The sequence below is a fragment of the Adelges cooleyi genome, unplaced genomic scaffold (genome assembly GCF_023614345.1).
Source record: "Adelges cooleyi isolate 19-005CV unplaced genomic scaffold, UGA_ACOO_1.1 ACOO_flye_CR_arks_rails_tigmint_CR_PRNA_30, whole genome shotgun sequence".
NCBI lineage: Eukaryota > Metazoa > Arthropoda > Insecta > Hemiptera > Adelgidae > Adelges > Adelges cooleyi.
Window position 1 is genome coordinate 5,216,541 of NW_026095971.1, and position 24,892 is coordinate 5,241,432.

Below are 24,892 nucleotides of genomic sequence, written 5' to 3' on the forward strand. Positions count from 1 at the left end.
CATACATAAGTAATTTCACATTTGGTTAAACAAAATGTAGGCCCCCGCTAAAGTTAGCAAGTGCCTGTTTTTAATAGCTTATAAATTATAATATTATGATTGTGATCTCTATTAAATTAATTTACTTTGTGACTAGGTTCGGTGTCTATAAAATGTATATAAGCCCGTAGGCGGTGTTGTAGATTTGTATGAGTTTCCCCGATACAGCTTTATCAGTTATCATTGCAGTTTTTTTTTTTAACTCGGTTTGAGATGGGGTAGCTACTATATATATATAGCAATATATATATATATAATATATATATATATATAGCAATATATATATATATAACAAGGAGGACTTCCCTTATTTCCTCCTCATGTTGACCGTAGGACGCGGCCTGCGGGAATTTGTCCGGCCAGGTATGGGCTCGTTATGACCTATGGGGCGCTGACATGATTCGTGTTAATTTGCGCAGGCGATCAAGAAGGAATTACTGATGAAGAAGTTTTTAAGGACACAGTTTTGACTAAATAATTATTCGACGGTTCACGGTAGTCTTAATTTCCCGCACCCAAAGCCACGGCAAATTAATTAAACTCCATTTGTTTATTGGTTTTGTATGTGACGATAGTCGATACGTTTCCATTAAAATAAAATCCGATAAAACCTTTTCCTGGTATAAATTGCCGAGAACAGAAGTTAAAACGCCATTGAACGTGCATTTAATTATCCTTTATCCAGAGGGGGTAGAAAACGCATCCGGAATTATGGCTTCAGTTTTTCGAATTTTAAGAATCCGTTTCTTTTACAATCGGACAAAATTAACTATAAAGTGTATCGTTATGGGCTATGACGTGTTAATTTACACAATTTCTGAAGACAAAGTTCAAAAAAACATCAAACAACATTTACACTCCTCAGTCCCCATGATAATTTTAAAATAGAATATCTATAAGTATCTAATTGAAACGGATAAATGAAACCTTGAATCTATAATGTGGTAGAATACGCTATCCAAGAACGATTGCATTTATTTTAATAGTTATTATTAATAATAGATAGCAGTTTTAGCGAAGCAATCAAATATTTAAATGATAATTTATGCAGCGCTTTGTAGCGCACGTGACAATTATTTTCACTATTTTATGATAGATAGCCCCCAAGGTGAATTTAAAAAGCCCGCTATAAAGGGGGTAACCCACGTTTTTAAATTCCATGCATCAATGATAACAGCTGATAATAAGATTTTTTTTTTAATCGAATTACTGATAATACAATGCGTATTATGGTCAGTTACTCACAAATAAATTATAAATTATGTAAATTTTTTATTTCCTAGCTACCAAAATTTAAAAAAATAATTGAAAAATCATGTCGGTGCCCTTAACAAATGTTGAAGAGAATAGTTGCAACAAAAATAAGTCATACTCTGTAGAAGTTAATTTTACTGAACGGATGAGGAGGGAAACAAGAAAAGAACACCGCATTAGTGATGCTTTAATTAATGCAAAATTGACAATAGGTAAATAATTATTTTCTTGCATTACTTGTATCACTTAAATTCATGTATATATAAATAGATTAAGGATATATTATTATAGATTCAGATTCGTAATCGGTGTAAAAAATTCTATAAGATAGTATACAAAAAAAATTACGTTTCACATCATTAGAGCTGTTTGATAAAGAAAATAATTATTTATAATAAATATTTAAACATCTGCAATTGTTGATAATTTTATCGACTTTAAAACATCACCAAAATCTTAGTTTTTAGATTTTATTTCATTCATCTTCTAGAGCTTTTTAAGTCTAAACTAATCACAATTTATTTGTAAAAATTTGTAGCGCCATAGCATCCACTGAGAATATCGATTATTGGGAAATGACACGTGTCAATTGATATGAAAGACATTCAGCGTTCCCTTTAAAATGAGATATCATACATTTCTGTAGTTTGTTGTGTCCTTTGTATATTACAAATTAATATCTAACTCATTTTTTTAGTATTCAATGGCCAATTTGTTAATTGAAACATTAGATGTATTCTACTTTGAAAATTATGTTTGTCACATCGTTATAAATAAAAACACTAAATTGTATTAAGTTTATAGTTCCTTACCTTTATTCATTTATAATGTGTGTATTTATTTTTTAAAAATAAGTATTAAAATATAAATGGTAGTCATGTTTTTAATTTTTAGGCATGACAGATAGCAAGGTATGGGTGGAAGGATTACGTCGATTTTATGTTGTATATCGCTACCTAGAAATTGCAATGAAAAAAGAAGACAATCACAATCTTCATACATTTTCCAAAATTAATGGGTTATTCCGTACTGAACGATTTGAAAGCAGTTTGCGCCACTATTTAGGTGAAAAATGGCTAAAAGCATTAACAAAAACTAAAGCTACAGAAGAATATTTAAACTACTTGCAGCAGTTAGAAAAAGAAAGTCACACATTATTGTCACCTTTTATTTACCACATGTACATGGGAATATTGTCTGGCGGTCAAGTGTTAATGGCAAAACAAAGAATGGCTTTTTCAGATGGAAAGGGATCAGAAGCATTTTACTTTGATATTAATGTAAAGGAAGCAAAATGTGAACTTAAAAAATCGATGAATGAATTGGCTGATAAACTGGATGATGAAACAAAACTTAGGCTGTTAAAAGAAAGTAAAATGGTTTATTTATTAAATAACAAATTAGTAAAAGAAGTTAAAATTCCTACTGAAGTTTTATTAATGAGGTTAATGTTTGTTATTGGGATTTTTATTTTTATAATTTTGTTATGGAAAGTTTCAAAAACATTTCTTATGGTGTTATTTTAATTAATATGACATATGTTTATATAATTTATGATCTTTATTGGTGAATTTAAAGACTAATTTAAAACAAAAATGTTTAATAGAGTTTATTTAAAGAAAAATTACACAACAATTTAGTTGTGTGTAAATGGTAAATTTGTATGTACAGTATATTATTTATAAATTAATATAAAATAAAAGTGATAGATTGATGATATTATATTAATTAATTTATTTATTAATACGGACAAATGTCCAATTCACAATATATTTGTATAAATAACAATAATATAATATAATTTAAAATAATAAGATATAACAATAATAATACATACAATGTTTGTTTAAATAATTTACTATTTCCCGAAGACATTAAAATATTAATTGGGTTGTTTGACGTATGCTTTTTAGAAGAATGAAGAATATAAAATAAATTATTGTTGCGAAAGTAGTGGTTATTAACTTTTAAATTTAATTGACTTAATAAAAATGAATCATCAATCTCGTTATTCAGCAATTTGGAGAGAAAGGTGATGTATGATACATTTCTATGTATTTTTAAAGTTTTTAAGTTTAACACAATTTTAAAATGTTTTCGTAACCAGTGTGAGGAGTTCTTGGAATATTACATTTATGACATAAATCTAAGGAATTTATTTTGTACTTTTTCAAGTTGATCATTAAGTCCTGCATTGTTGTGGTCCCAAATTGATGGAGCGTATTCTAATAAGGAACGGACTAGTGAGGTATATAGACATTTGAAAATCGGAACAGTTTCTTCTTATCATACCAAATACAACTAAGGCATTATTTTTTATCGCTGATACATGGGCATTGAAAAATAGTTTAGAATGAAATAAAATCCCTAAATCTTTAATCAAGGCGGAACGATGTAAGTTAATGTCACATAGATAATTAAAATGTGAGGGATTGTGCTTTTTAGAGTAAGTTACAATTTGACATGTGTCGATATTCAATGAAAGGCCATTTGAAATGCATCGTTCGCTAAATGCAGCTAAATCACTTTCAAGGAGTTTAATATCATCAAGGAAAGTAATAGATTTGTACATTTTTGCATCGTCAGCAAATAATAGAATGTTGGAGTGTGTAATGGAGGACACGGCATCTTTATAAATAAATTAAATAGGTGTTGATATAACATTTTTATATTTAACAAATTGGGTTCGATGACCTAGGATAGAGTTAAACTATGATATCAGGGGATAGGCAAAGCCAATTATCTGTAATTTATTGATTAATTAAGCGTGGTTTACTCTATCAAAGGCTTTCCCAAAATCAGTATAAACAACATCAGTTTGTTGAAATAGTGCAATTATACAAACAAAATTGTTATTCAATCATCAGTACGAGAAGTATAATAAATGACGAAAAACCAAATGCAATGTAGGTTATCAAGTACTTTTAAGGGTAAAAATGTATTCTGTAGTAATAAAATATAAATATTTTATAAGTTTTTAGACTTCTTGCAATATAAATTACCATAAAAGTTGAAAAAAATCCAAAAAGTGTTGAGAGGGAGCCGGATTTGAACCCGGTACCACTCACGCTCGACCGTACCACATATAGTTTTCAAAACGCGTTACATTTTTTCTCGGCTAGGTCCCCTCGCCAACCCCCGAAAAAAAAATTTTAAAATATTTCCCCCAACCCAAGTCAAAAAACCAATATTCAGCAAAAGTATTTAGATTTTCTTATCATAACTCAAAAAGTTTCAATACTGAAAAAATGTAAAAACTAATATTTTGTAGAAAACTATAATCTGCATATTATATGTTTACAATTTTATTATTATTTTTTTTTTATTGCCAAAAATAAAATTTAACATTTAAAAATATATTTTTTTTAACTTTGATTTAATTTTTAAAGTGAATAATAAAGTTTTTTTGAAAAATTAGTTTTTCTACGGTCTAGACTTGTTTATTTCACACCAAAATCACGCGTGGCAGACAATTTTAAATAATCATCGTACAAGTTTGACAACTTCAAGATAGAATTTTGGTAATTTAATTAGATTTATTAAGATTTTAGAAAACCAACAAGGAAATTTAAATTGGAAGTATTTTTTATTTAGGTATAAAGTGTTAATAGTATAGAATAGGAACGAATAAAATTCATTAGCAATGATTGTAATATTATTAGTAATTTTGAAAAATTCGATCCAGTTAATTGAACCTAGGAAAGATAAAATATTATTATAATCACCCTTATACTAGTCATAGGATTTTTCGGAAAAAGATAGGGGAGAGGGTGTGTAAAACTGACATTAATAGAAGGATGATAATTATCTACAGGAACTATAGCATCCTTATTTAAAGATATAAAATGAGAATTAGAATTGGATAATATAAGATATCGGATAATATAAGATCAAGTATTGAACCATAGCTATTGAAGATTGTATTTATTTAAAATAGATTACGTAATGCTATTTTCAAAAAAAAATAGATTCAGGAGAGGATAGGTTTAAGTTAGCATTTATAATGATGCTTTATTTAAATTTGGCCATTTAAAATCACCGAAAAGTAGAAAATCATCATTTGGGGGAGAAGAAATTAGATTATCTAAAATAGAAAAATATTTACTATACAGAGAAAATGGAAAATTTGGTGAAAAGTAGATACAACCTACAATTAAAATTTTTTGTGTTATTAATTTTAACGGACACAAAGTATAATTCTAATGATTTTACATCAATATCAATAAGTGAGAAAACACATTTTTTATTATCATTTATGATATAGTAACTTTGATTATTTGTTATCAATTAGATTAGTCCATATTCCACATCAATATATATAATAAACTAGATTGCTAACTGTTCATGCCACCAATAGAGAAGATTGAAGCAGCCACTTTCCGCCATCTTGGTAGGAATTATAACCTTATAATATTGATATAATAATATATACAGATTTTTCCAAAAACAATTAGTACCTACTAATAATAATGAAAAAACATATTTTTATTTATTTGTAGTTTAATTTGGTATAATTACTTACGTAAGGCCTTATTACATAAGGCCCATGTATAATGCGGATTCAAAACTTAAAAATCACTGATCATTTTTAAATAAAATGCATCATGAGGGAATCAAACTTGAATTAGCTTGCATCTAGTAAGCATGCGAGTTCTACACTTATATGTATATTATTTTAAAACGACTATTTGTTGTATAATAAATTAGAATGTTATTTAAAGTCCAAGTGTTCCTCAAATGTTTCTCATAAGTTTTAGATTTTTTTCACGCTCGTACAAATCAACAGTCACGAAAAGTGAAAACCAAATGTTATTTAAATGCAAAACGACTACTCACCGCCATAGGTAAATAATTAACTACAGAGGTGCAATTTTGGTTCCATTTTTTTTTCTTCGTATAGAAGCCAAAATCCTTTTTATAATAAGGTATTTTTATTTTAATAGGAGCATAACTTATTGAGAGTAATGCGTTTTGTCTTTTACACATTACCGCTCTTATATAGTATAAATAGACTCGCATGTACCTGTATTATACATTTTTTTATTGGTTAAGGCAAGACAATAGGTAAATAATACAAATATAAATTACATATATAATATAATTATAGAAATTATCCGAGTGTTTACACTTCTAAAATCAATTACAAAATCGTCAAAAACAGCGATAACGGTGTTCAATAACACCAACACTACTTTAACCCTCCCCCCAAAAAAAAAAATCGTATCTACGCCACTGGTTAACTAACAAAGAAAAACATCATGTACCCATGTTTATTATGCATATTTATTATATAATATCCAAAAACAGGTTTACAATAGTAACTAAAAATTGTACTTGAAGTTTTATTATTCTTTGAACAATTTTTCATAAAAATAAACAATTCATTAAATTATAAAGTTAAATTAAGTTGACTAAATAATAATAAATAACTTGCAGTAGTAATTAAAATCTGAAAAATATATAAAAATAATTTAGCCATGAAAACAACATTAGACGAATTCATTTACAACTACGCGCATTTTAATTAAAAAATACTATTTTATATAATGGTTATTGTAAATTTAGGATAATACAACAAATAGCTATGTTGTCAAGATCCAATTGAAACTTTGCACAATCGTCTAAGCCCTAAGGATGACAGAACAACATTAAGTTATGATATTAAATAATTGTGCTTTAGTCTTTATGCTTTAACTTATTGAAACTAAAAAACAGGTATTTTTATGTACATACGACTATATTATTTCAGTAAAGGGACCTCTACACCTGCGTATTTTTGGTTGAAAACCACTCATTTTACGCACTGTTCCTAAGAATATACTTCGAATTAAGTTGAAAAAAATATTTAAATTCTTCAGAACATTTTTCAGGCATCGATCGTGGCACAATTTTAAAATTATTTTTAGTTAGGGTAACGGCACCAGTGATTGGCACTATATAATCCAGTCTTTGGCAATTTTACAGAATTTTTTTACATATTTTACATTTTTTTTCAATACATTTTGTACAAAAAATGTATTTTAATGGTATAAAATATCTTGATATTTTATATCATATAAAAAAAAATATTGCCAAAAATTGGGGTAGTGCCAATCACTAGGGCCGTTACACTAATTAATTATTCCAATGTAAAAAACTGCAATTTAAAAATTTTTTAAACTGAAATAATTAATTAACAAAAAATAATTTTTCAAATTATACCACAATTGATACGTTGAAAATGTTTTGAACAATTCAAATATTTTTTCTAAACTTAAATCAGAGTATTCTTAGGAACAGTAGGTTTTAAGTAAAAACATGTTTTTGTACAAAAATAGATCCTACATGGGTTATAAATATAAAAATATACATACTCGTAGATATATATATCAAAATAAAAGCTAGTGTAGAGGCCCCTTAAAAAAAGTCCATACTACTTTTAACCTTTTGTTAGTCGCGTAATTTTCGGTCACGCTTTAACAAAGTGCAACTGTCGTACATTTCTTACCCTCAGGTCAATGTGACTGGTCTACAACTGTAGTTCACCCAATTAACTAAGGGTTTACTATTTATTAGGTTTTTTATTAATATAATTTAATTTACATTAGTCATAGTAAAATGTTTTTGAAATTAATGATATCAGATATGAAATTATCTTAATTTAATATATTCGTTTTAATCAAAAAATACTTCCAAATTTAAGAAATGATAATCCAACCTATTAGCTATTGTTTTAGTTTATTTAAAGATTCATAACATAAAACATACCTTTTAATTTTTAACAGACAATACCTCTTACGATTCGCCATATAAAACCAAAAGGTACCTACTTTAATCAATTAACTCCCGTGAAAGGAAACATTTCTTTTGTTATCTACTGTTTCAAGTTTTGTCAGATTCCTTTTTGTAAGTTTTAAGAGTAGATACTTAATGATGGGTACTAAGATGCTATCTAAGTCATTTGAGTTGCAAATATAACCTTACCATAATATTTCTCGACCCATCGAATCTCCAATTTTGTAGCGTAAAATTCTGAGTACGCAGAATACGTTTTACTATAGAGTAGTGTTAATAATGTATACGAAACGGAACAATTTTTTAGAAACAATAATATAATTTTTTTTTTTTATATTTCTTAGAAGTATGTTTCACTGTTAAATGTGAAAAAAAAACTTTTTCAGCATCAAGTTACCTAAATAATGAATATATTAAAAAAAGTATAAGAATTTTTAATAAAAATGTTATCTTCTTCGATTTAATAATAGCTAGATATTTTTGCTCTAAGACTACCATACTATGAAGCTTTGTTTAGTATAGAAGAAAAGTTAAAAGAGCATTGTAAGGGTCTGATAATCTTATATCGCCATGATTATACTAATAAAAACATACCTATCATTTTTTTACTTTAAATTCAAATTTCGAAAAGATTGCCTAATCTAACAAATAGGGGATATAATAGTGTTCATAATACTATCCTTAACTACCAAAGAATATGTATAAAAATTTGATTTTCTAATTTTGAAAAAACTTATAATTTGGACATTTTAAGTAACATATCGATATTAATGGTTTACGAGTTCAATAAATGATGTAATTTTTTTAATTAAAATTAATAAATTAAATATTTATTTATAACCTAAAGGGTAGAGCGATTATGTTAAATTTTAAATTAATCAAAATAGCAACAATAAAATGTACCTACAAAGTTCAATAAAACGATTTATCTCGCTACTAACCTGGAATATAATTTTAAATACCATGTATACTAAAAATATCATCTTCGTATTGATGCTAAGATGGGAAGGTTGTAAAAATATATAAGTATACTTACAGATAAAAATGTTTCTAAATTAATAGGAAACATTTCACAAGCTTCCAAATCAAAGTTCAATTTAGCCACTTGATAATTGAACAAAAGCCTCTAAAATATAATACACAATTAAACCTACACGCAAGTGATAGCCCATGATTAAATGAAAAACCAAATGGCAAATTAAGTTAAAATCCATAGAAAATAAATAAATTATGTTGTGATTATAAATATATAGATAAAAATAACAGTATATATAGGCTGTATAATTTAAACTGATTCATATATAACATCAGTTCTCATTATAATTATTTTATAATTCAGATTCGAATCCAGAATATTTTCATAAAGTAGTAAACGAATAAAATCCATAAATGAATACCTAGGTTAGAACTTACCACCCTTAATATTGCGTTTAGTTATGGGGCTTTTTTTTTAGCGAAATTATTAATTATGCATATTATGTGTTACCTATAAAATATCGTACAACACATAAAAAGTAAAACAAAACCCTTTTGTCCTTTCAGTTAATGTGCACTCAATCTAACTTATTTTTGAAAACAAATTTAAATATATCGTTTTGAGAGAAAGCCAGAATTTGAAAGTCTTTGTTTTGACTAAACATACAAATTATATATTTAAAAACCAAAAACCCCCATACATGAAAAAATAATTTTCTACCTTTTTTTAATAATTTATGATATTTGGCAAGAATAATATCACATAGGAACGGTCCACTTCTCACTAGGCTCCGTTTTAGCTACGCGTCTAAATTAATTGTAAGACAATTGTCATTATGTGTGGATATTTAATTGATATTAAATATGACTCAAAGTTTATCGGAAAATATTGAATTAAGATTATTTATTCTTATACCCCTAACTAGTAAATAGTAATACTATTTAATGTTGTACTAAAATTATTAATAATATGAATATAATTTATTGAATATATTATACATTTATTAATTTTTTTTTTCAATAATAAAGAATATGTATGACGAAGTGAAAACTAGTGTTATGAGTGTGGAGGAATTTACAGTTAGAAATTAGAATAAGTGTTTAGTAAGTGTCGGCGTTAAACCCATACTTGTTATCGTTAGCAATAGATGAATTTTGTAATTAGTAAGGACATCCAGAAAAATTTATCATAGCGCCTATTGTTCGCTGATGATGTAGTTATAGTGGATGAGAGTGTTAGGAGTTAATTAAAGCAAGAAAGCAGAATATGGAGAAAAATGGCTCAAAAACAAATCGGTCTATAACAGAATTCTTATAGATTAAGTTAGTAAAAAAAGGTTTTAGAAAAAGGGAGACTAAAATATAGCTTATATAGCTAATGGTCAACAAGGCCAGTTTGTTTAAAAATTTTAATTGTTTTTCAACTATTATTTTAGTTTTCATACATATTTCTTTAGTAATACTGACTAAATTTCTAAAAATTAATAATACAAAATGCGTTTTCTTCCTAGGTACTCTTCTATTACCTGATGATTATAATACTTTCCGTGTGAAAAATAGACGTCCATTTCATTTATTCCACTTTTGATTTTTTTTTCCTGAAATTTATTTTTGTATTTACTTTTTATTATATAATTATGTATAAAAATGTATCTTACATTTCTTTTTATAAGTTCACTGCAATAACACAGCAATGCAATTCGCTGAAATGCTGCTATACTCTCCATGAGTTCCATTGAGTTAGAACTTGTTATATAGAAGTATACATTCATTGTAAACAAAATTCTTGATTTAATAATAATGACAAAAGAATGAAGTCCATAAATTTGGTTGGCTTTAATCATAATATCAAATATTTCCATATGCAAGAGTCTGGCATCCTCTAAGTAATTAGCAAAGTAGTTGGGCAAAAGATATTTTGTACCAATTTTGTTTTCCTGCATAACGTTACATAAATAATGTACACAAATAATAATTATTATAATCTATACATAGGTGTTAGATTTAAATAAGGTTTAAAAATACGCTAAGGATTAAATTTCCCCATTCAAAAAATTAACATATGGTAATTCACTAGTTACATTAAAAATACCGTCATTTAGCAAATGAATAAAATGTATAGTGTTTTTTGCTAAAAAAATTAATGGCTTGTGAAAAAATCTGACATAATCAATAAAAAAAGTTGCCCATATTATGCGACTGTAATATTTTTATAGAATGTGCGTATAACATAATAAATCTATTAATTTTGATTTTTAAAAAGATAATTAAAACAAAAAAAACAACTAATATCATTAACAAAACAGACTTAGGGATATGGTAAAAAATAGTGTAGAAAATTGTAAGTGTAAATAAATGAAGTAGATCTAAAAATTATACAATCAATCACTTTTAACTTAATTTGAAAGCTTTTCATTCAAAAAATGTATTAACATTTGCCACATTAGCAAATTCCGATTCTCTATACAAGAATATTAAAAATGTCAGAAAATAAGTCTGATATATGAATATGAGGATAAAGATATTTAAAGTAAATTTATCCTACCAAGCAAAAATACGTAAATTTATTAAAAATATAACAATCATAGGAGTAATTCACAAAGGAGCATTGGTATTGGCCAGTCTTATAATAAATGTACATTATAGACAATTTATTAAGCCCCGGTCACAGTAGTAAAATAGTACAATATTATAAAAGAATACCATTGCATGGGTCAAAACGCCAAATCCGAAAGAACGTTTGGAATACCCCCCCGCCCCCACTACTTTTTAAACTTACCCGTATGTGTTACAATGAAAAGAATATTCACAATTTTTTTTGGATTATTTTATCCATTGTCGTATAAAGTATTTATAGTTTTTTTCTTTACTGTTCATTTTAATTATTTTTTTTATAGTATCTTCGGCCATAAAAAAAATTAGTTGCTTACCTATGTAAAATAATCTCAGCTTTCTGAAAAAGTTAATTTTTTTTTCGCGTAACAGAAAGTCATTAAAATTGAGTTTGTAATCTATAAAGTTGGTTTATTCGTGTTGTCCGAAATTTGATAATTTTTCTATAAATAGATACTATAAATCAATGATAAAAAAAAGTGGCAAGAGGAAACTAAAAATACTTTTTACAACAATGACCAAAATAATCGAAAAAAAAGCTTAAAAAATTTGAGAACATTATTTTTATTGTAAAAAAAATGCTGTGTAATTTTCAAATAAAATAGCGGTTGGTTCGTACTTGGCGTTTTGTCCAGTATAAATATATTTTCAAAAAATGTTATTTTCCCGCGTTGATAGTTCCACCAATTTGATGTCCCTTAAGCAATAATTCAAATAGTCGATTGTAGCTAAAAAGAAAGTGATATCGATCAATTATATATCTATGAGAAATGATGTCGTTTTTGCTAAATTCAAAACAAACTTAGAAATTATATCAGCCATAAGAATGTATAATTAATTTTAATGTTTGAAAAACTCACATTTTTTACAATTGGTATTATTTGTAAAAATATTACTCTGCACATTTTTACCTTATTTTGATGACATAATGTCAATTATTGTTATTACTAAATTAGCAATTAATATAAAAACTGTAAAATTTTGATTTGATACATAAAATCATACCTTGATCATACGACAAAAGTTAGATATCTTATGAATGATCATTTCAAGTGAAGATTTTATCAGCAACAATATTACGTAAAATTGCATTTCGAAGACAAGGCAAATAAAGTCTTGAAGCTGCAGTAATAAATTAAGAACAGGCCCTCGAGTCGTGATTGACCATATAAAAAACACAACCAACCAAAACATATGCATAGCAGTTATGATCCACACAGATGACATTTTCAAATAATAGGCGTTTTTGTTGTAGGACAAAACTTCCGAACATTTTCCAAAACATGAATGTATTGAGTGTCTGTTGTAGGCACAAGACAAAAAATACAACATCAAACTGACAGCTGTTAAAACTGCTTTGATAGTTGTTAATAAGTCTTCAACTAAATAACTCTGAAAATAAACTTAAAAAATAATGTACTTGTAAAACACTCCTTACGAATAGAAAAACTTACTTTTTGTAAACTCCAAATTAACAAAAAAATACAATTAGAAGACAGCGAGAGAAGGCCTAACACAAATAAATACTTGAATTCTACCAAGAAATGTAAATTCCATGACTGCTTTTTAAAAAAAGCACTGAAGCAACTCGACATTTTAAGATAAAACAATGCCAGTAGAATTTAATGGTTCAACCAATACTTTTTTTTTTTTTAAGTGTTAAACTTTCAATCAATATAAACACAATTCATAATTATATGTTATAAAGGGTTCTGACGTATAAATAAGAAATCTATTGTTCCACATACCAGTATAGAATATTAATGAGACAGGGATATTGTGAGTTAAAATATTGAACATGTATCAAAGGTTTTTTTTGTTTATTGAAATAAATAAAAAAATGTTTTTTATTGTAAGTAAATTATGTGTATTTTCAGGTATTTTATAATACTTGAATAAATTAAGTATAGGTTAAGTTTTTAAAAATACCATGTGCATATTTCAAAAATTATAAGCGTGAATATATATTTTTAACACAAGAAAATAGCTCTTATAGACAAAAGTTTGTATAAGAGGTGTGTTCAAAAAATACCCAGACTAAAATTCAAACCGATTAACTATTAATGTTATAACAGATCTAATTATATAGAAATAAAATAAACATAATGTCCAGTACTCTAGTATACAACCAAAGTTATTATCTCAAACTAGTTATTTACAGCGCGTATAACGTATTAAAAAATAACATGTACAAAAACCACGATTCTTTAAGTATCTCATTAACGTCTTCAAATCTTTGACCTTTGAGTGTAATATTTAGTCTAGAAAACAAAAAAGGCGCAAAGGGCCAAGTCAAGTGAATATGGTGGTGTGATCAAATTTGGTTCATTAGCAACTAGATATTTTTGGTTCCAAACACATTTCAATGTGATGTTCCATTCAGTCCGTTAACTGTTAACAGCTTTGACACCTATTTTGCATATAATCTTTTCATACCCATTTCATCTGTTAGAATCGAATGACAAGAACCAATTGATAGCCAAGGTTATTGGCTATTTCTCTGACAGTCAGTCGTCCACTGTTTTAAATTTTTTTCTCGAACAAGTTCAATGGTATCATCTGTTCGTGATGTTGAAGGGCGCCCATAAAACCAGTCATTATTTCAAACTAGTTATTTACAGTGCGTATTCAAAGTTAACATATTGTACAAAACCGCGATTTTATTGGATAATGTATTGAAATCAGTAAAAATTCTAAGAGGACTTTTAAGTTGGCTTTTGAAGATAATTCTTAAGTCGTTGTGTAACTTTTTACTGGTTCAAACGTTTTAAAGATGTAGTACAGAAATAAATTATAAAGCATTCTTTTTAAATGAATGTTAATTAAATAATAATATTTAAGGTTATAAAGTAAAAATGTAGATATAAATATATACATATAATAAACTATTAATTACTTATTATCAACACAAATATTTACAATATACTAGAATAAGTTTAGATATGTGCTTTCGAGCTTGGATCAAATACATTACAGAATTTCCATAACTATTTTCATAAAAATATATTGTAAAACACCCTTAAGCAACAGCCATATATGTAAACATCTTGTATTTGCGAGAAAATTAACAAAAAAAAAAAATAATAAAAATTGAACAATCTTTGAAATCCAAGTACAGATATTGAAGACATTGACTTTCAACACTTATATAACAACTGCTCAATTTTAACCAGCCCTATAAATATTTAACAGAATATCAACAAAAATATTTGTTTTCGATTTGCCTTGTGATAGTTTAATAACACAATTAATAATACCATATAGTTAATTCCTATTAACAATATACAGACATAGTCATAAGCCACATTAAACTACAATTATTGTTGGAAATAGAGAATAGAAGGTAGAGGAAAGTTGAACATAATTCAAAATATAAAACAACAATGCAATGATTTAAAAAATCTGATCATGTAATTTATTCTCACACCACTAAAAAAAAGAAAAAAAAAGAGTACACACTATGAGAAAAAGATAAATGTTACAAACTATTTCAATTATTAACTCAAGTTATGAAGGTGCAATGGAAAAATATATTGACTCTCAAACACAATAAAATCAAATTATAAAAAATAGACCAAGAATAAAATGACAAATAAGTGTCTTATAATCTCCGAGCAAGTTATACAAATACTATTAGTACTGAGGTCTAAAACACAAACACACAGTCATTAAGCTGCTGGAGTAGTATTTTGTTTACCTAACTCTTATTACTGACGGATGAACAATAATTACGTTACAATAAATATTGAATAAACCAATTCTACAAACAATATGTTTTGCACTATTATGATGGTGGTATCTTTATTCGAAGAAGTTTAATAAAAGTTACTTACACTAGCAGTTAGAAGTATATTACTTCAATAATATGTCCATCAAATCTTGACAAATGTTTTAAAGCTGAAAAGTTTGTTAAAGAAAAATAAAAGACACTATATTTTTACTTACAAAAAGAAAAGGTAACATTTAATAATTTTTAGATTTGATAAAGAGTTGAATTAGTATTGTAAAAATAATGATGTTTGCGGTTTGTGTCTATACCCAGGATATCTCTTAAACTGTTAAACCGATTTTTTCATGTAACATGTGCATAAATCAGAAATAGTACTTTAGAGATACCTTATTGAGCCAAAAATTGAGTTCCAATATTGCAAGGGATATTATAAAAAATTAATAAAAATATTGATAAAAATTGATTGACTAAAAAAATATCATAAATCTTTTTTACTAGAAAAAAGGTTCCCTTGAAAACGTTTACAAACCTAGTGTTAGGACTTAAGATTTGAAAATTGGACTGAAGGTAGATTTAGAGTGGGGCAATCAAATATATTAATCAAATTGTATTTTATTTTTAAAAGAAAATTGCACATTGATATTTAATTTTCAAGTAGCTATGTGTAAACAAATCAGCCAACAGCTAATATTTAAAAAAATAATTTCATTAAACTGTTGGTTATGATAATGCCAGTTATTAGAAATAAAAACAAATTATTAGTGTCCTTCTACTATATTTCCTGCCTTTTTTATGATAGCATCTAAATGCTACTAAAATTACTATTGTATTTCCACAACAGTAATATACATACTCCTTATTTAGAATAACAGTAGTCTGTAAGTTATGGTGTATAAATCTTAACTAACTATACACTGCATATATCTATGGCTTGGGTCAAAAGGGCCAATGTCAATTTTGGGCATAAACGCGAGTTAGTCCGCTAAATGCAAAAATTGAAACATCCTTTATATACTGTGAAAAAATCACTCTGAGGCCAAAAAATGAATTACTCATGAAGAGTTTGGTAAAAAAATTAACATAGAGCCTAATGAAAAATAAAAACTTCAAAGCTCATTTTCCGAAAGTTGCAAAAAGTGAGATTGGCCCTTTTAGACACAAGTCACAGATATAACAAGTTATCACCTACGATTTTGTACGGGTTTTGGATTGTACATAAACCAATTTAGTGTTAACAGAAAAACTTAGTGAATTCCTGTAAATCGCAGTGTTATAAGCAAAACTGGAAACAGTACTCATAACTTTTAGTGTTTATATTAGTTGACTTTCAATGTAAGGTTGGCACAGAGTTCTAAAATGTATAGTGCCAGCACCATACATATTTATTACTTTTATTTGGTTATTTTTATTTATAAAATTATTCTTTTTGAATATATAAATAAAAGTTCAATGTAAAATTATTAAATAAAATCACTATTAGCCTAAAGTATTTATCATATTGTAACTACCAGTTTGAGTTTAAGCTATCTTCAGGTTATGCTGCATAAAAATAAAAAAATTAATACTGCGATACGTAAAATTAGACTTAAAAAAAAAAAAGGTTTAAATTTGTATATAATCTGAAGATGGCTAAAGCCGAACCGGGTATATTATTTAGTACTAATTTTATAGTGTAATTATAGATTTAACATTTTTTTATTTATATAAAGAATTATTTAATTATTTGTATAATTTGAAAACTAAAGCAGAGCTATATAGTAAAATTTAATTTCCTAATAAATACTTGAATTTTCTGTTCATAAAAGGATACTTATAGCTCTTTCAGCATCCCACTCAGAAGCAAACCGGATAATTCCAAACCCTTTGCTGCCAACTTCAGCAAATTTGATGTCTCCACAGTCCCGGAAATAATCTTTTAAATTTTGCCATGTTGTATTTGGTGGTAAATTTTTTACCATAATGGTGTCAGATTTTTTTGGCCCCATTCCAATGTCTCCTCCTCCTGGAAAAAAAAAATCACATTATACTTAGTTAGTTTTTGTGTACTTTTAAGGGTCAGATGCAGAACAGAAAAAATAAAACTCATTAAGCAAACATAAAACATATTTGGCTTTAATATAAAAACCTTCAATTTACCTAATTACATGCAAATTTTAAATTTAATATATTTTTCAAAAATAATACTTCACCTAATCCAGACCGGAAATCTGCACCATAAGAACCACCTCCACCACCTGAACCTCTAACACCTAGTGATACTGATAGAGAATCATAATCACGACCTCCTAGAGCACCTAAGCAAAAATATTACAATTATCATATTAAAAAAGGAATAAGTTAATTTATTTTATATTGGAACTAATAAATCTTAATACCAACATTTGAGTTTTTAATAATTAAAAGTAAAAAATAAAATTTTAATCATTTTTAATAATATTGACTCATTTTGTGAAGGTTTCAATATTGTAAATATATTTATTTAACAATAAACTTTAAATTTACGAAAGTGTATAATTAAATCTGCAAGATCCTCTTCAGGAACACTAAAGTTTGTATTAATACTTTTTGATAAAAATATGTTCATCAAATTCATCTAATTTTTTTATTGAACAACTCAGCAGTGTATTAAAAATACTGTCTTATAAAAATATGATCCAGATCAAATAGTTTGATACTACTGTTTATTTTTCAATATTATATTACTTTCAATACATTAAAAGTTTGTCAATTAAATTATATTTTTAATATAATATATAACTGATATAATATAGTCACTTTGATGTAAAGAAGAGCTATTTAAAGGTCCAGTTCCACTTGTGTTGAGGGCAGGTCCAAAAGGTGTCCCTAGGGATCCTGTTCCAATACCTAAATCATTGGCACTCAAAGAACCCAGTCCGTTCACGCCACCAACTATATATTATAAAAAAAAGGGGGTATTATAACTTTATTTGATTAACGTCCTTAGACTTACAAGATCGTCGATTTTGTGTTTCAATTCCAAGTCTATCAGCACTTAAACCACTAAGCATAGCCAACGCAGACGTATTTACTGGTGTATTTATAGACTGAGGTTGAACTGGAGAATTGTTATTTGATGGAAGATTTCCTAAAAACATAAATATGTTAAATTTTAACTTATAATTAGCACATTAGGTTTAATGGTATACAATGAAAGATATTGATTAAATCTTTACAGTTTTTGCTTTGTCACATAATGTTTTATTGTTATAATATCGTACTTAAAGTTGTCACCTAGCATTTATGGTATGCAGACAAGGTATGCAACGTATATATAGTATGTAACGCTAGCAGGCAAGGCGATTCGATTTCCAACGTGAATTAAGCATAGAAGAAATATGATAGATTCCGCGCATGATGTGCTTAAGACTATAGTATAAACGGTTGCAGCAGTGCCTTGATGGTATAGGAATAGGTGGTGGTTGTTTAACAGCGGTTCACCTTTTCGCAGACTACTGCAACCATTAATATTTTATCAACAAAAACATGGGAATGTTACTGCTGTATATAATATTATTTATAATACAAAAGTAACATTATTATTTATTACTATTATGGGAAGACAAAACACACAATTAAAGAATCAAAAAAGATTAGATAAGAGAAACCTGTCTGATGAAATGAACACATTAATGACTAAATTTGATACTAAAGTAGAAAATGTAATTACAAACCTTAATAGAAGAAGGCTGGTGTGGATGACATACTATAAAATGCGAAGAATACCGAAAAAATGGAGAGAAGCATAGGTTATATGGCATTGCTTAAACCTGGTAAAGATCCTGCAGAAGCAAAAGTTACTGGCCTATTTCACTTATTTGCCAACTATACAAACTGTTTGAAAGACATGTCATGAACAGAATGACAAATTATCCATGAACAAGCTAGTTTCAGAGTGGGCTATCATGCACCAGCCAAGAACTGAATATTACGCAATATATAGAGGACGGATTTAAAAAGGGGAAATAACCAGAGCAGTTTTTGTCGATCTCACTGCTGCATAAGATGTGGTAAACCATGCTATCTTTTGAAAGAAAATCTACGAAAAGACAAATGACTATAACAGAAATTATAGAAATGTTGCTGAAGGATAACGGTATTACGTGTCACTAAATGGTAAGAGCAAATGGAGAAAACAAAAATGGTCTCTCTCAGGGGAGCCTACTGGCACCAATGTTGTTTAATGTCTACACCAACGACCAACCTATAGGAACAGCAACATGACATAGCATATATGCAGACGACTTGGCATTAACAGCGCAAGGCAAGATGTTTGAAGAAAGACCCTAAAAGATCTTACACAATACAATACACAACCAAAAGAACTGACTAACACCAAACCCGTCGAAAATGCAAGTATACACATTTTACCTGAAGAATCGTGAAGCAGAAAGAAGTCTGCACATAAACTGGAATAAAGAATAATACAACACAGCGACAACCCTAAATACCTTGGGTTTATCTAGATACATAAGTCTCGAAATATTAGTAAGGTTCATCATAATACAAATAATAACCTTATTAAAGAAATTAATATTTAAATCCTTAACCATAAAATAATACACTCTATGAGTATTTGTATTTTGGCAACAATTTCGTCACCGTCAGCGCTAATGACAGACTCTATTATTAAAGAATAACATTATCACCATTTTTTAATTAAGTAAGGTATACTCTTAATTATTATTAAATAATTATCATGTAAAAATAAAAAAATGAACTTGTTAATTTCTTACTTTCAACATCATGTAATGGTGTTCCTCCAGCGCCCAAACCCATTCCTATTGACTTAAGGCCTTCTGGAAGTCGTGCCAATGGATCTTTGTCTGTACGATCAAGTCGTATAGACATTGGTCGGTCATACAAAAACTGATTGTTAAACATAGCTTTGTACTCAATAGTTAAGAAATAATAAAACACTTTTACAAATATTAACTATAATTATGCATAAATTATTAATTTTAAGTAATAAAATAGGATACAAATTGCTTGAACAGCTTCAACTGGATGGTTATATTCGACTATTCCATAACCTTTACTTTTTCCTTCTTTATCAGAAAATATCTCAACCTCTAATACACGCCCAGCTAACTTAAATATTTCTTTTAATTTTTTTTCATCAACCTTGAAGTCAAGCTAAAAATAAGTTTAAACAAATTCATGTAGTGTAATTTATTATAATCAGCAAATAATAAAAAATAGTCTGGAGTAGATAAAAGAATTTTAAGAAGTGAAAAAAATAAGATATCACACGTCATTTGTACTTAAAATCCCCAAAGTACCCATACAACCCTATTTTATGTAATACAGATAAAGTATTATATATATATCATTATAAAATTATAGGTTTGGGGCCACATCAGACCTAAACACATACTTCAAGCAACTTAAATAAAGTATTAGAATCGTTGAACCAATAATTACTGCCTGAATTACTTTTCAATTTATTTTAATGAAATTACACTTAAAAAAATAAATGTAATGAACCTCCTAATTGCCAGTTCAATGCTTAGACTACTAAACTAATCTTTGGTATATTTAATGTACGTTATACTTTAAAATAAATGTTGTATAGAGCTATCTAAATCCATGTCATGTATAGGTAAGAGTTGAAATAGAATAGAAGTCAAGCAATAACTGATGAGCCCCGATTAAAATACTTAACCATTCGGCGGGCGCGTGGCAACACCGAGTGCTTGTTATCCCATTGTTTTTTTATGATAATAAAAAAAGCGCGTCCACCGGAGGGTTAACTAAATTTATAGGTTTATTTTTACTTTTTTTTTTTAATTTAACTTTTGACTAGATAATTTTAAGTAATTTGAATAAAATATAGGATACTTAAGTATTTATAAATACTTACATTTGCAACAAATATTCGATTAATCAATGGTCCACGAATATTGAGCGATTCTAAAAATTGTGGTGATAGTCCGTATGTATTATCCCATTGAAAATCATCAGGTGCTGACAACATTCTGTTATTAACCCTGCTGTCACCACTAGTTCCTCCACCACCACCGCCTCCACCTACACCACTTCGGGGTCCGTTTGGTAAAGGTCTTCCACTTTTATCTCGTTCAATATCATCCTATATTAAAAACATTTTTTTATTCATTTGTCTTACTATTAAATAAATCAAATTTATGCTTTAAGAAATAACCTCTTTAACAACTAGTTTTCTTCCATTTATATCAAATCGATGCATTTTATCTATTGCCTTTTGAGCAGAATCTGCCCTGTCAAATTCAACTGTACCACAGCCTCTAGATTTGTCCTTTTCATCCGTGTAAACCACCACAAAGGAAACGTCACCAACTTAAATATTTATAAAAATAAAATCAATTACGCACTTAAGTTTCAAAATATTTATTAGTGATGGAAATCCGAAAATCCAAATTTTGACAAAAAAAAAGAAATACTATTTAAGCCACTTCAAAATCTTAGAAGCATTAAATATTTCTACACTATAAAGCTATGTACCCTAAGTAAAATAATTTTGATGAAAATGTAAAAATAAAACACTATACGAAATAGATTATAATCGGTACAAGATATTCGGTTTAAGATAATTCTGCTAAGTTGACGAAAACTCGTCACCTCTGCGCATCCCTTTACCTCTAGAGGCCTGCGCCTAGGCCTTTGAGTGACCGTCACAACTCTCCAACTGCATACAGAGTCAGCTACATTACCAAATCATACTGTGTGTTTTTATAGTAAAAACAATAAACACTATTATAATAACTATTATTTTAATTAGTAAAGTATAGTATAATTCATACTATACCACTATGAGGGAAGAAGCACGAATAAGAAATATTACGAACACACGATAGTATCAATAATTCGATAAATTTTTAAACGAGTAATTTTTTTTTTTATAGTAAACCTGTCAAATAAAAATATGTATACAGGGCCACAATGATTTGACAAATGAAATAACTTTTGTTATAGTGAATAATTTTAAGAATTTGTTTTTAAAATTAATTTATATTAATTTGCGCTAAAAGCACCAAGTTTTTTTTTGCAAAACTATTTTACTTTTTAAAATTTTTTTTTTTTTTAATTAAAGATAGCCATTTTGTTAAGAATAATTTGCTGAAAATGTTGACTAGTTGATAACCAGATTTAGACAATTACTTTTTAAACTAAAAGTTAAAGAGTAGGATGGAAGGTGGAGTGCGGTAGAGAAATGCGTGCAGATAAACCTTTTAGGTACACTGCAATGTGTACCTTAACTGTGCAATGAAAATTTCTTAAATTCCAGAAGCTATTATAACTTCTAAACTATTACCATACCTATTCAGCGTAAAAACATCAAAATTTGGTTAAAAAAAAGGGAGGTCTGATTAAGTAAATATAGACCAAAGTTTTTACTTAAAATTAATTAATTACCTTCTTTTCTGAAGAGTTCTTTTAATTCTTTCCATTTAAATTCATATGGTATGTTAGATACAAACACTTTTTTACACCCACTTTTTCTTGATCGAAGTGGGCTACGACTCCGATCGCGGTTTCTATCTCCCAATCTCATCATTAACTACAAAAACAGAAATTCAACATAATTGAATATATTAATTAAAAGACTTCCATAATAAATATAAAAATGTATGATCACAATGTATTTTTATGTATATTTAGGTGTGTACACAAAAACATGTTAGATAGGTACAAATTATTATTTTTCAAATTGGTATAAAACTTACAGAATGATTTAAATAATTTGAAATTACAAAGAAATTACAATTAACATAAAAAAATTCGCCAACGAAATAATTTAATTATTTCAAAAGTTTGTTATCCAAAACATAACAAACTGAGACTGACCCGACTTGAAAATTGAATGTAAATTGTAATGTTTGGTTTGATTTGGATTAGACACTAGACAGTCGACAGAATGTAAAAACTAGAAAGAGAGAGATAGAGATACCAAGCGTCATTTTGTTTGCCATGGTTTATAATTATTGATAGTAGTACCACGGTATATTATATTAAGCGGGAAATAACTACCAAATTTAAACTTAAATAAAAATCTGTTTAAAAAAAACATTTTATTATTATTATAAAACAGTTATTTTACTTTAAAATATTCTTAATAAGACTTATTATAAATAATTATTATAGAATCTCAATATGCCTGTGTGGCTCTCGGGTTAGAATAAGGCCACGGGCTGTTCCCCCTATCGTAAAAAGCGATTAATAGGAACACCGAAAGTCTCCCGGGATAAGGAGACACCTCTACAAAGCCAACGGCCTTAGGGGCGGATGAGCTGCGTAGAGTGGGGCAATCTCTTGTCCTCAAGGTAGGAAACTACCTTGAAAAGGCGGATGAACCACATCAGATGGTCATGGTCAACGGCTGGAGGATGCAGAAGGCAACAGGGAAACCACTGCATTAAAGATCCACGGATTTCCTAACTACCATGTAACCAAATAATGAACTCTTTGGTTACAACGACAAGGCCTTGTCTTTAGAAACTGATGATGAATCTCAATATTATTTTATGAATATTCTAAAAGATGGTTATCACGAATTATAATAAATTACAAAACTAAAAATAACAAATAATATTATACAATAACTAATCAGGAATAACGTTTCTTTCTTATTATTTTATAAAAATAACCATAAAAAAAAATGCATTGTCTCATAGAGCTATATTACTATATACTTTATATTGTTACTGCATATAAAATTCAATAAAATTCGTTATATTGTTATCCGGGTAGCAGTTATTCTAGTGTCAAAATAGTGCAAGAATCTCTAAAAATAGTCTAGGATTAATTATCCGTCTTTATCAGTGGCGTAATTGCATAGAATAATATGGGGAGATAGGTCCCCCCCCCGATCTTTTTTGAAACTATGAACGTATAATATGTTTAAGTAGAATTAAAAAAAATAAAAAATTCCACTATAAAACAACACTCAACTATTTTTTTTAAATACAACTATAATTCATCTTATTTTATGATTTTACATTGAATTTTAATCAGGCATTTTGTCTAGCATGTCTAGTTATTTTTGAAATAATCAACAATGTTGTAACGAACGTTGTTTTGTGATATGTTCATTATGTTTTTTACTTTTGAGTTTTTTTGTTTGAAAAAGTTAAATTTATTATAATGGTAGCTCAACTTGGCTAAAACCTGTGTTAAAAGTTAATCATAGATAGGTAGTTTTTGCAATACATATATATATAAATTTAATTTTACTCCTTACTATTTATAATTTGTAGTACTAATAACTAATTGTTTTTAAATATTCATTATTGGTCATTGTACTGAGCTCTTTTGGGCGTTTATAAATTATATATAATAAATATATAAATAAAAATATTTTGATTAGGTATTATTATTACGGTATCATTATCATTAGTTTATTATTATACACGCATATAAAAATATCAAACATATTATCAATATTGGAAAATCCAAGATTAATAAAAAAAAAATAATAACAATAACGGCCTTGACTCAAACAGTAAAATC

At 27.6% G+C, this 24,892-nt stretch overlaps 3 protein-coding genes across 6 annotated transcripts; 1 reads left to right on the plus strand and 2 right to left on the minus strand.

The window, feature by feature from the left end:
- The first annotated feature begins 1,244 nt into the window (after positions 1–1,244).
- On the plus strand, positions 1,245–2,972 carry LOC126838482 (heme oxygenase 1). Its single transcript, XM_050572965.1, has 2 exons — positions 1,245–1,505; positions 2,188–2,972. Exons 1-2 carry the CDS (start codon positions 1,355–1,357, stop codon positions 2,817–2,819), a joined length of 783 nt encoding a protein of 260 aa, XP_050428922.1. The 5' UTR covers positions 1,245–1,354; the 3' UTR covers positions 2,820–2,972.
- Positions 2,973–6,352: 3,380 nt separating this feature from the next.
- LOC126839062 (uncharacterized) lies at positions 6,353–14,830 on the minus strand. 2 transcript variants are annotated; one of them, XM_050574005.1, is made up of 6 exons: positions 13,110–14,830; positions 12,661–13,047; positions 10,701–10,979; positions 10,569–10,640; positions 9,104–9,193; positions 6,353–6,742 (listed from the first exon to the last, which is right to left on the minus strand). In XM_050574005.1, exons 1-6 carry the CDS (start codon positions 13,248–13,250, stop codon positions 6,683–6,685), a joined length of 1,029 nt encoding a protein of 342 aa, XP_050429962.1. In that variant the 5' UTR covers positions 13,251–14,830; the 3' UTR covers positions 6,353–6,682. The 2 variants fall into 2 exon arrangements, with proteins under 2 accessions (XP_050429962.1, XP_050429961.1); XM_050574004.1 differs by having other exon boundaries at positions 6,354–6,742; positions 12,661–13,058.
- On the minus strand, positions 12,274–23,279 carry LOC126839058 (myelin expression factor 2). Of its 3 annotated transcripts, none has more exons than XM_050574000.1 (12): positions 23,110–23,279; positions 22,799–22,943; positions 21,567–21,721; positions 21,267–21,494; positions 20,386–20,539; positions 20,140–20,289; positions 18,357–18,491; positions 18,161–18,295; positions 17,575–17,679; positions 17,196–17,387; positions 15,489–15,552; positions 12,274–12,383 (listed from the first exon to the last, which is right to left on the minus strand). In XM_050574000.1, exons 2-11 carry the CDS (start codon positions 22,938–22,940, stop codon positions 15,497–15,499), a joined length of 1,452 nt encoding a protein of 483 aa, XP_050429957.1. In that variant the 5' UTR covers positions 22,941–22,943; positions 23,110–23,279; the 3' UTR covers positions 12,274–12,383; positions 15,489–15,496. The 3 variants fall into 3 exon arrangements, with proteins under 3 accessions (XP_050429957.1, XP_050429956.1, XP_050429955.1); XM_050573999.1 differs by lacking the exon at positions 12,274–12,383 and adding an exon at positions 15,045–15,084; XM_050573998.1 differs by lacking the exon at positions 12,274–12,383 and having other exon boundaries at positions 15,045–15,552.
- Positions 23,280–24,892: the final 1,613 nt, after the last annotated feature.

Bases quoted from the DNA above. Each gene is read 5' to 3' on its own strand.
- LOC126839058 (XM_050574000.1), bottom strand. From the start codon at position 22,940: ATGATGAGATTGGGAGATAGAAACCGCGATCGGAGTCGTAGCCCACTT. The intron at 20,540-21,266 runs GTAAGTATTTAT...ACTTATTTTTAG, and splicing joins ATCGAATATTTGTTGCAAAT to CTTGACTTCAAGGTTGATGA. The intron at 15,553-17,195 runs GTATCCTTTTAT...CAAACTTTTCAG, and splicing joins GGATGCTGAAAGAGCTATAA to CTTTAAAACATTTGTCAAGA.
- LOC126838482 (XM_050572965.1), top strand. From the start codon at position 1,355: ATGTCGGTGCCCTTAACAAATGTTGAAGAGAATAGTTGCAACAAAAAT. The intron at 1,506-2,187 runs GTAAATAATTAT...TTTAATTTTTAG, and splicing joins TAATGCAAAATTGACAATAG to GCATGACAGATAGCAAGGTA.
- LOC126839062 (XM_050574005.1), bottom strand. From the start codon at position 13,250: ATGTCGAGTTGCTTCAGTGCTTTTTTTAAAAAGCAGTCATGGAATTTA. The intron at 10,641-10,700 runs GTAAGATACATT...AATAAATTTCAG, and splicing joins GTGAACTTATAAAAAGAAAT to GAAAAAAAAATCAAAAGTGG. The intron at 9,194-10,568 runs GTAATAGAAGAG...ATTATATTTTAG, and splicing joins GAAAGTATTATAATCATCAG to AGGCTTTTGTTCAATTATCA.